Genomic DNA, 12,282 nt, shown 5'->3' on the forward strand with positions numbered 1-12,282 from the left:
AAGTAACTACTGACACTGCAGAAATACAAAGGTTCATGAGAGATTACTACAAGCAACTATATGCCAATAAAATGGACAACCTGGAAGAAATGGACAAATTCTTAGAAAAGCACAACCTTCCGAGACTGACCCAGGAAGAAACAGAAATATAAACAGACCAATCACAAGCACTGAAATTGAGACTGTGATTAAAACTCTTCCAACAAACAAAAGTCCAGGACCAGATGGCTTCACAGGAGAATTCTATCAAACATTTAGAGAACAGCTAACACCTATCCTTCTCAAACTCTTCCAAAATATAGCAGAGGAAGGAACACTCCCAAACTCATTCTACGAGGCCACCATCACCCTGATACCAAAACCAGACAAAGATGTCACAAAGAAAGAAAACTACAGGCCAATATCACTGATGACCATAGATGCAAAACCCCTCAACAAAATACTAGCAAAGAGAATCCAAGAGTACATTAAAAGGATCATACACCAGGATCAAGTGGGGTTTATCCCAGGAATGCAAGGATTCTTCAATATATGCAAATCAACCAACGTGATACACCATATTAACAAACTGAAGGAGAAAAACCATAGGATCATCTCAATAGATGCAGAAAAAGCTGTTGTTTTTTTTTTCAGTATGCGGGCCTCTCACTGCTGTGGCATCTCCCATTGCAGAGCACAGGCTCCGGACGCACAGGCTCAACAGCCATGGCTCACGGGCCCAGCTGCTCCATGGCATGTGGGATCTTCCCAGACCGGGACACAAACCTGTGTCCCCTGCATTGGCAGGTGGACTCTCAACCACTTGCACCACCAGGGAAGCCCCAGAAAAAGCTTTTGACAAAATTCAACACCCATTTATGAAAAAAACCCTCGAGAAAGTAGGCATAGAGGGAACTTACCTCAACATAATAAAGGCCATATATGACAAACCCACAGCCAATATCATTCTCAATTGTGAAAAACTGATACCATTTCCACTAAGATCAGGAACAAGACAAGGTTGTCCACTCTCACTACTATTATTCAACATAGTTTTGGAAGTTTTAGTGACAGCAATCAGAGAAGAAAAAGAAATAAAAGGAATCTAAATCGGAAAGAAGAAGTAAAGCTGTCACTGTTTGCTGATGACATGATACTATACATAGAGAATCCTAAAGACTCTACCACAAAACTACTAGAGCTAATCAATGATATTGGTAAAGTTGCCGGGTACAAAATTAATGTACAGAAATCTCTTGCTTTCCTATACACTAATGAAAAATCTGAAAGAGAAATTAAGGAAACACTTCCATTTACCATTGTAACAAAAAGAATAAAATACCTAGGAATAAACCTACCAAAGGAGACATAGACCTGTATGAAGAAAACTATAAGACACTGATGAAAGAAATTAAAGATGATACAAACAGAAGGAGAGATATACTATGTTCTGGGATTGGAAGAATCAACATTGTGAAAATTACTATACTACCCAAAGCAATCTACAGATTCAGTACAATCCCTATCAAACTACCAATGCCATTTCTCACAGAACTAGAACGAAAAATTTCACAATTTGTATGGAAACACAAAAGACCCTGAATAGCCAAAGCAATCCTGAGAAATAAAAATGGAGCTGGAGGAATCAGGCTCCCTGACTTCAGACTATACTTCAAAGCTACAGTAATCAAGACAATATGGTACTGGCACAAAAACAGAAATATAGATCAATGGAACAGGATACAAAGCCCAGAGATAAACCCATGCACATATGGTCACCTTATCTTTGATAAGGGAGGCAAGAATATACAATGGAGAAAATACAGCCTTTTCAATAAGTGGTGCTGGGAAAACTGGAAAGCTACATGTAAAAGAATGAAATTAGAACACTCCCTAACACCATACACAAAAATAAACTCAAAATGGATTAAAGACCTAAATGTAAGGCCAGACACTATAAAACTCTTAGAGGAAAACATAGGCAGAACACTCTATGACATAAATCACAGCAAGATCCTTTTTGACCCACCTCCTAGAGAAATGGAAATAAAAACAAAAATAAACAAATGGGACCTAATGAAACTTAAACGCTTTTGCACATCAAAGGAAACCATAAACAAGATGAAAAAACAACCCTCAGTATGGGAGAAAATATTTGCAAATGAAGCAACTGACAAAGGATTAATCTCCAAAATTTACAGGCAGCTCATGCAACTCAATATCAAAAAAACAAACAACCCAATCCCCAAATGGGCAGAAGACCTAAATAGACATTTCTCCAAAGAAGATAAACAGATTGCCAACAAACACATGAAAGGATGCTCCACATCACTAATCATTAGAGAAATGCAAATCAAAAGTACAACGAGGTATCACCTCACACCAGTAAGAATGGCCATCATCAAAAAATCTACAAACAATAAATGCTGGAGAGGGTGTGGAGAAAAGGGAACCCTCTTGCACTGTTGGAGGGAATGTAAATTGATACAGCCACTATGGAGAACAGTATGGAGGTTCCTTAAAAGACTAAAAATAGAACTACCATGTGACCCAGCAATCCCACTACTTCACATTGCATATACCTTGAGAAAACCATCATTCAAAAAGAGTCATGTACCACAATGTTCATTGCAGCTCTATTTACAATAGCCAGGACATGGAAGCAAACTAAGTGGCCACTGACAGATGAATGGATAAAGAAGACATGGCTCATATATACAATGGAATATTACTCAGCCATAAAAAGAAATGAAATTGAGTTACTTGTAGTGAGGTGGTTGGACGTAGCGTCTGTCATACAGAGTGAAGTAAGTCAGAAAGAGAAAAACAAATACTGTATGCTAACACATATATATGGAATCTAAAAAAAAGAAAGAAAAAAATGGTTATGAAAAACCTAGGGGCAGGACAGGAATAAAGACGCAGATGTGGAGAATGGATTTGAGGACACGGGGAGGGGGAAGGGTAAGCTGGGTCGAAGTGAGAGAGTGGCAGGGACTTATATACACTACCAAATGTAAAATAGATAGCTAGTGGGAAGCAGCTGCATAGCACAGGGAGGTCAGCTCGGTGCTTTGTGACCACCTAGGGTTTGGGAAAGGGAGGGTGGGAGGGAGACTCAAGAAGGAGGAGGTATGGGGATATATGTACATGTATAGCTGATTCAGTTTGTTATAAAGCAGAAACTAACACACCATTGTAAAGCAATTATACTCTAATAAAGATGTTAAAAAAAAAAAGACCTAGAAAAGAATCAGGCACTCTGCCATTTTCTTCGTTCTGTTTTGTGGCCTGATCAATTATTTTGCCCTGGATATGATGACTTAGGCTTAGAGTAAGTCTGCTAGTGACTAGCCTATCAACCAGTGGGGACTCCCATTTCTTCACCACTTGAAAGGGAGACTCTTGCTCAGTACTCATCTATGTTCATCAATCAAAATCAACTTCAGACTTTCCAGCGCAGTCCACCACAGATGGAGCCACAAAAGGGCAAGAGTTTCTAGTTTCAATTGCTGAACCAAAGCAAGCTGCATATCCCTCTTCTCTGGTTTAAAAAAAAAAAAAGGCTAATGAAGCAAAGGGATGTATAACTATGCCCCTATGCACCAAAAGTGGATTTATAGATTAATTATTAAAAACTATAGTATCTTTTCCTATAGAAACAGTATTATGAATAATAGTCATTTTCCTACTCAAGGCTTTATGTAACTCTAAAGTACTCTGTGGATACCTACCTGATACCCAGAATAAAGGGATATTCATATACATTTAATTACAGAACAAGGGATAAATGTTATTAAAACTAACCTTTAGACGTTTCACTGGAGGAAGAGATGAAACAGCATTTCTGTTTCTTAAATCAGATAAATATGAAGAAACTGCTGACTCTTTCATTTCTGACTTCTGTGCAACTCCATTTTTACCTATGAGAAGAAATTCTAGATTGTTTAAGTTAAACTTTATGTATTGTTCATATAAAGCCAAATTTCTTCAAAATTTCTAATCTAATATTTACTTTTTTAAAATGTTAACCACAAAAGAAAGAAAATTATTTGAGTTATAAGCTGCATAATATAAATATCATACATAGATAATTAGGATATTATTACTATTCTTCAATGACCTTTCAATTTTTAAAACCTGAAATAAACTTGTTTTATGGAACTCACAGCAGTCGTGTCCACATGTATGTTTATTTTTACAGTGATGTTTACATTCTCGGTTCCCAGGTTTTTTGCAGGCAGTCGTTCCTAAATTAATATAAGAAAAGAAAGCCTCTTTTTCACTACATCTATTAATGTGACTAATTATAATTAATTTTTATCCAGCTCTGTCATTTCTGGCAGTACAAAAAGATTATGATTTTCACACTCCCTCAAAAGTTAACCCCTTTAATATGTATTTTTAAAAAGATATTCTGATAACAATCAGTCCCTGCCCACTATGGGGCCCATCCCAGCTTTTCACAAGGAGCACTGAGTCACCTATAAGCTTCTCTTAACCTCCCTGATATAAATAGAACCAAATATCACTGAACATCAGTTAACTCCTGCTGAATGAGATAAGAATGAGGGTGGAGTTTTGAAACTTTTTTTTTCTACTTTATACTTAAGCCTGAAGAACCCGGAAAGAAAGAAACCTCATGGCATTTTGATGGTACCACTGACAGCAGCTAGTAGATAGGACACCATGCATATTTAATAAATGTTAGAAATAAGTGCTTTAGGGATATAAACAAATTTGCTATATGAATTCATAGAAAGGAGAGATTGCTTCCAGCTTGACCCCTCTAAGCTAGATTTAATATATCGAAATATATAATCTATTCTTCATTTATTATATTTAAGTAGGTTTTTTCTTGATTTTAACTCTCCGAGTAACATGGGAGAAGGGAGAGACATTTGAAGTGGTCCTTGAAGGACAGACAGGATCTGGACATGAGAAGGGGACCAGAGGAAGATGTTCCAGATAGACAGCATAATATCCAAAGGCAACCAACCACAGACTATAGAAACACATCAGTTTATTTTTGCTGGAGCACAGATTTTAAATTAGAAATGTTGGAGGTAGTGAAGAGCTCTGAAAACTTTTGTAATCTTTCTCGGTCCTTTACTCTTCATTTTCAGTGTGTTGCTCAATCAACTTTTTCAAGGCATGGCACATCTGAACAATGATAATATATGTATAGCACCCAGGGGTAAATGAATAAGGCTGCTCACCATATGAAGCAACTGGTTAGATGCCTTGGGGGCTGAGCAGATCAATGTACTGGGTACTGAAAAAGTAATAAAATAACCCTGGCAGCTGGTAGCTGACAGCTGAACCATAGTGTTCCCAACTGAACATAAACAATTTCGGCAGAATATAAACAATAATCAAATAAGGCCACTCTATGATCGTAGTAGAAGACAGATATAAGACTAGTGTGTAATTATTTCTGAAAGTAGAGACAAGGACGCTGAAGAACCACAAAAATAACTAAACATCTCCCTCTTCTGGCTAACACAAATGACTACTATTTTTTTAATTCTCCCATCTCCAAGATAAGATATACCAAAATATCCAGTATCCCACTTGCTGATAGCACCCAATCTAGAACTGACCTCTGCTTCTCCCAAACCCTTCTAAGAATCACCTGGCACAAGCTGAACTCCTATAATAGGCTCCTCGCAATTCCCTGAGATGACCCACAGTTCTGCAGGTGCTGTGCTCTCCTTTGCTGCAGCAAATTAAAAAATACCTAACTTTCCTCAAATATAGGTATGCTCTTAGTGATCCTTGTCTGAAAGGTTTCAACGTTATACTTTACAAGGTATGTCACGGCTTACTGGTTGAGAAGTTTTGCCCCAGTTCGTGATCTCTGTTTTCCTTGAATCCAGTCCTACCATGCTACAGTTTATCTATATGCTGTTCCTTAATTAATCCTCCCAAAATTCAACTCTGATCAGATAATTTGCCCACTTAGAAACGTTAGTTACTTCCTGCTGCCAATAAAATTAATTCCACATTTAAGGTCCTCTACAACGTAATTCTAGCCTCCCTTCTAGCACCCATATTAACCCTACATCCAAAAACATACATTCACTTGCCATTAGTGTTCAAATAGTCCCAAGCCTTTCTATGATTGTACCTTTGATATTACCTCTTGTCTTAGAAGACCCTTCTTTGTCTACCAGAAGCCTATCTATCTGCTTTCACGACCAACTCAAATGGCACCTCCATCATGGAGATCTATACTGATCACCTAAATTGGAAGTGATTTCTCTCTCCTTCAAGCCCTTATGGCATTTTCTTTGCCCCTCTCACCTACTGTATGCTGCTTTATATTTAATGTATTTACATGAAAAACACAGTGGTGAAGTACAGGGCACCCTAAACTAGAGTAAGAAAACATGAGTTCTAATATGGATTGTTCTCTGTTAAAAACAACAATAACAGCAGGGATTAAAAATAATACTACCTGTTTTGGACTTCCTTGGTGGTGCAGTGGTTAAGAATCCGCCTGCCAAAGCAGGGGACACGGGTTCGAGCCCTGGGCTGGGAAGATCCCACATGCCGCGGAGCAGCTAAGCCCATGCGCCACAACTACTGAGCCCATGTGCTGCAACTACTGAAGCCTGTGCACCTAGAGCCCGTGCTCCGCAACAAGAGAAGCCACTACAATGAGAAGCCCGTGCACCACAACAAAGAGTAGCCTCCACTCGCCCCAACTAGAGAAAGCCCGCACACAGCAATGAAGACCCAAAGCAGCCAAAAAAAATAATAAATAAATAAATAAATTTATTAAAAAAAATAATAATACCTGTTTTGTTACCTCACAGAGGTAAAAAGATAAAATGAAATTATGTATGTAATAGCATTTTAAAATTAAGTAATAAACTAATATATTAGTGTATGTATTATCTCTATTATTACATTAATTAAAGATTATACAAGTAAATATAAAATTGTTCTGAGTGCTATGAAGGAGAGGGGCACAATGCTACATAACAGGGGGAATGGTCCTGGTCAGGAATGTCTTGGAAGACTTTCCTAATGAAGTGATAATTGGACTGAGGACTGAAAAAAGAATGGCATTAACAAGGCAAAGGGTAGGAGAAAGAAAGGGATAGCAAATGAAGAAGCTTTCAAGAGAAAGCTTTTTTTCAAGAAAAAGCTCAAAAACAAGAGAAAGCATGACACATGGAGAAATTAAAAGATGGTCAATGTGGCTGATGCTCAAAAAATGAGACTGCATGAGATGAGACTACAGTGGTAGTAAGATCAGCCTATATTCCTAGGGAAACAGCTCCACCATGGCACCCTGGTGATTGCATGTCTCCACCTAGGCAAGGCTCAGTTAGTTACAGAATGCCCTCGGATCCTCCCTGGGACATGTCAAGATAGGCAGTCTTGCGAGGAACTGTTAAAGGCTATTTCTCATCTGCCTCCTTAGCTTGCAGGAGGCTGCCTATCCTGCATAAGGCTGCCATGAGGCAGTTTCTCATCTGTCTCCTGGTTCTAGTAAGGCATAGGACTTTCCACCTTGACCCTTTCAGGTACAGCTGTAGGCTATAAAGTTGCTTAGCTGCAGCCTAGAGTTGACTCCTCAAAAACAAAGCAACCCATCATTTTCATCTGGTCCCTCCAGTTCCGTGTCATCCTCTGGGATTATGGATGCATGCAACTGATACCATGCTGATCATGTTTTGCTGTCTGTGTAAGTAGTAAACTGTCTAAATATATTTGGGTCTCTTGTGTCTTTACCAGTCAATCCTATGGAGGTGAGGCAAGACTACATAGCAGCTGGCACCCCACTGCTACTTAGGAACTGATTGACTTAGTGTTAGTATGGAACCTTGTAGTGGATGTTAATGATGTGGATCTTTTATTCTAGGAGCTATGGGGAGCCACTGAAGTGTTTTAACCAAAGAAGGGACATAACTGAATTTGCATTTTGAAAAAAGCAATCTATGGAGTGTAGTATGGAGAACAGATTTGAGAGAGGACAGAGTAGATGCAAGAAAACTAGTTAAGGGCTTCCCTGGTGGCGCAGTGGTTGAGAGTCCGCCTGCCGATGCAGGGGACACGGGTTCGTGCCCTGGTCCGGGAAGATCCCACATGCCGCGGAGCGGCTGGGCCCGTGAGCCCTGGCCGCTGAGCCTGCGCGTCCGCAGCCTGTGCTCCGCAACGGGAGAGGCCACAACAGTGAGAGTTCCGTGTACCGCAAAAAAAAAAAAAAAAAAAGAAAACTAGTTAAGAGGCTACTGTAGGAGAACGGATTTGAGAGAGGACGGAGCAGATAAAAGAAAATTACAGTAACAGTCTAGAGTGGTAGTATTAGTAAATTCAAAGAGAATGACTAATTTGAGAGATACATAGAAGGTAAAAATATTTTTAATGCAGAATCAAGTGGAGTGCTTTTCTTTCTTGAGCAACATATTATTTTCCCTGAAGTTTTACTGACTTTTAGTCTAGCAATATCTACCTAAAGTTTCTTTAGTTCATTATTTCAAAGATAAAGGCAACTATATGAAAACACCTTACCCATTTACTCCCCCAATATATATCTCCTTTCTTGAGCCCTCCATCTTCCTCCCAATGCAATCTAGGCCTGTGCTATAGTTGTCATCCTGGAACTTCCTTTCATTAAGCTTCTGGGCTGAATCCACTATTGCTGGATTCTTTGACTTTTTCTTTATTGGTTAACTGCTTTGTTTGATTCTGCTCATCCTAGAACAACTGCCTGAGAAAGGATGTATGAGAGTTAAACTTTCTGAATCCTTGAATGTATTAAGATGTCTTTATTTTACTTTCACACTTAATTAATAGTTTTCCTGGGTATAGAACACGGGGTTGGAAATCATTTTCCCCCTGGATTTTTAAGTCCACTGTCTTCTACCATCCAGTGTTGCTGATAAAAACATTAAAACTACTTCAATTTTTGTTCCTTGGAAACATTTATGATTTTCTCTCTATCCATGATGTTCTGAAACATTGCTTCCTTTGTAGATCTTCTTTCATTCATCCTAACCAGCACTAAGTAAGCCTTTTTGATGCGCAGATATATGTCTCACTTTAAGTCTAGTGAATCTTCTCAAATTATTTATTCTGATTTGTTTGTTCTGTCTTTCTGAAACTTTTATTAGTCGGGTATCAGACTCCAGATTGCCCTCTTTTCTCATGTTTTCTGTCTCCTTGTCTTTTTGCTTTCATTCAGATTATACTGATTTTATTTTCTGGCTCTCCAGCTAAGCTGTTTTTTTTTTTTTTCAAATCATAATTTTTACTTCCCTGTGCTCGCTCTTCTTCTTTAATTTTTAGTTTTTTCACAGCATGCTATTCTGTTTTATGGTTTCAATTTAGTCTTTAATTTCTCTGATGTTACTGATTAGTTTATATTACGTTTTATTACATCTCTGAATTATCCGGTTGTTCTTTCGTCCACTTTCTGTTTACTTATTTTGGGCTTTCTTTCACATGTTCCAAATTTTCCTCAAATGTCTCTTCATCCTTGGTTGTCTGCCTATACAGCAGTCCTATTATATCTCCACAGATGAGAAAACTGATTCATAAAGAGGTTAAGTAACATGTTCAAAACTATGAAATAATAAGTAGCAAATTTGAGATTCTAATTCAGGTGGTCTAATTCCAGAGCCTGATCTCTCAACTACCCTGCTTTACTAGTTATACTAGCTGCCTTAGTTCTCCCCATATAATGCATTTAGTTTACTTAGGCAAGGAATCTACAGTTTGTGGGGTGGGAAGAATAGGAGGAAACATCTTGAAGGTTGTTGTTTTGAAGTAAGTGATAAGGAGTCACTTTGTTCCTTATCCAACAATTTCTAATAGATGAACTTCTAAACATTACCACAAGATGGTGCACAATGACCATACACATTTGTTCCCAGTGGTGGAAACTAACTAGGATCTGGAAATCTAATTATAGAGATTCTGGGGACACCCCAAAATTTCAAGGCAGTGTTGGCAAGCCTTGCTAGGAATGAGAACTATATACAAGTTTGTTTACAGAATACTAGCATACGGCTATTACTACCTAAGTGACAAAACTACTGTATTTCTGTTAGAAATGATACTTAGAAAATATAAGTGCTCCTCCACTTATATATAAGTGCAACTCCACTCCTTAAGTCTGAGAACTGTCTGAATTTGTCTTATTAACAAACACAAGCTTACAGAGATTGTCAATTGGAAAAATAAGGTTCTGAGGGAAAAATAAGGTTCTGAGAGAAAACTGACCTAAGCTGTACACTTAGGTATAAAATTAACAGATCCCATACCCCATCACTATCATAATCTGAAATGCATATATTTTCTTAGTTCTGTCACATAATATATTAATTTACATGTTTTTAAAGTTCCCATTTCCAAGTATTTAAAGCAAAATAAATCATTAATGTGAACTAGAAATATATTTGAAGTAAATACTTAAAATTACTTTAACAGGGTCGATAATGACCAGTGGGGTAAGGGTCAGTTGCTTAAAAAAAAAAAAAAATCCAGAAAAAAATTAAAAATAGGAGGCATCCCTGACACAGCTTCACATCCTAACTATAAATTCAAATAATGTGGTCTGTGCATAAGCTACTGGAATTAATATTTTTAAAAGAATATTACTTTTTATTTTGCTGTTCCTGATATATGCTAATCATATTTATGCACTTTATAATTTTACTTTTTAAATGAGAAAGCAAATCTCCTTTCTTTTTTTTTGTCAAATATTACACTATCATTTTGTTATTTATCAAGAAAAGGATAGCACTAATGAATTGGAGTCCTTGATTTTGCAATTTAATGCATGTATACACCAAAGAGTACAAAGAAAAGCAGACTGCCTTTTGACTAGTATTTAAATGTGCACACTTCCAAACTGCTTGGGCACTGGTATTATCCTTGCATTCTTCAAGTACATTAAATTTTCACACTCAAAATGGCATAGCAAATGCAGATGAACTTATTAATGTCAAATCAATTTTCTTCAAAGTAAACAAAGCCCATATTTCTTATTGAGAATGCATTTAAAGGATAAGAAGTTTAAATGATAAAAATAAAAGTTAAAAAAATTTACAACTAAAAAGGTGTATTTTTCACACTGTCTAATCTTAAAAATAGCAAAAATATTTTTCCTAAAATTTTACAAAAATTTTATCTCTTGGACTATAACTGTGAGAAACAACTAAAAAATAAATTTTTTTGAAAGAGTTGTAGGAAGCATAAAAAAAATTTCTAATTATATTTGTACTCTAAGGTGCATACTTCTGTTTTTAAATATGGTCCTACAATTTGACAATATAAAATATTAAAATATTTGTTGAACCTACAAGCACATTTGGAAACAATCATTTAGCAACTATATTCTCTGAACTAAATATCAGTTTTTATCATTTAATAAAATGGTCTGACAAGAGGTCAGAAAAACTGAAATCTGTATTGTTTTGAAAAGGCTGTTGTCACAACCTTAGTAGGGTAAATCTATGACCCCTTCATTGTGTAAGTTACTGAGAAAGAAAATGCAGATAGTGTATGTATGTTATATATAAAGGTATAATTATCCAGCTTTATTTGGGGATACTTGAATTTGCATATAAGAACTGAATTATATAATCAGAATGTTCATAAGATTTGGGATGGTTTTATATATAATATATGTATGTGAAGGGGGTATGTGTATAATAAAACATTTGCCTGATAGGGAGCATCTTTTATCTGTTTTCCACAGGGTTATGCTGAAAATGTGGGGGACTTTTGCTCTCATAAAAGTCTCATGCTAGGGCTTTCCTGGTGGCGCAGTGGTTGAGAGTCCGCCTGTCGATGCAGGGGACGCGGGTTCGTGCCCCGGTCTGGGAGGATCCCGCATGCCACGGAGCGGCTGGGCCGGTGAGCCATGGCCGCGGAGCCTGCGCGTCCCGGACGAAGCCTGCGCGTCCGGGACGCAGCCTGTGCTCCGCAACGGGAGGGGCCACAGCAGTGCGAGACCCGCGTACCGCAAAAAAAAAAAAAAAAAAAAAAAAAAAGTCTCATGCTAGTAGGAAGTATAGTAAACATCGTAATTTTCACTACAGTTGCAAGCAACAGAAACAATTCAAGCTATTAAAAAAAAAAAAAACCCATGTGGTGGGTGGTGGAAATGTATTACATGAACAAAGCTATCTCACAGAATCCAAAAGCAGCAATGCAGCTAGGCATCACGAGGGACTGAAACCAAGAAATGGAAAGTCATCAGAACTTCAGCTCTGGCCTTCTCACCTTTGCTTCTGTCTATACCTCTGATTTAGTCTTCTCTTACATGGTCCAGCTAACTTT

The 12,282-nt window shown here is 37.5% G+C and overlaps 1 protein-coding gene across 13 annotated transcripts in view; it reads right to left on the reverse strand.

The window, feature by feature from the left end:
- Positions 1-12,282, reverse strand: part of HFM1 (helicase for meiosis 1) — a 206,513-nt gene that overhangs the window by 24,410 nt on the left and 169,821 nt on the right. For all 13 annotated transcript variants that reach the window (XM_079902104.1, XM_079902101.1, XM_079902109.1 and 10 more), the window contains 2 exons: positions 4,149-4,229; positions 3,787-3,902 (listed from right to left, as the gene is read on the reverse strand). In XM_079902104.1, the coding sequence (XP_079758230.1) occupies positions 3,787-3,902; positions 4,149-4,229 (197 nt within the window). The remainder of the gene's footprint in view (positions 1-3,786; positions 3,903-4,148; positions 4,230-12,282) is intronic.

The sequence above is a fragment of the Stenella coeruleoalba genome (assembly GCF_951394435.1).
Source record: "Stenella coeruleoalba genome assembly, chromosome: 1".
In the NCBI taxonomy this organism is placed as follows: Eukaryota; Metazoa; Chordata; class Mammalia; order Artiodactyla; family Delphinidae; genus Stenella; species Stenella coeruleoalba.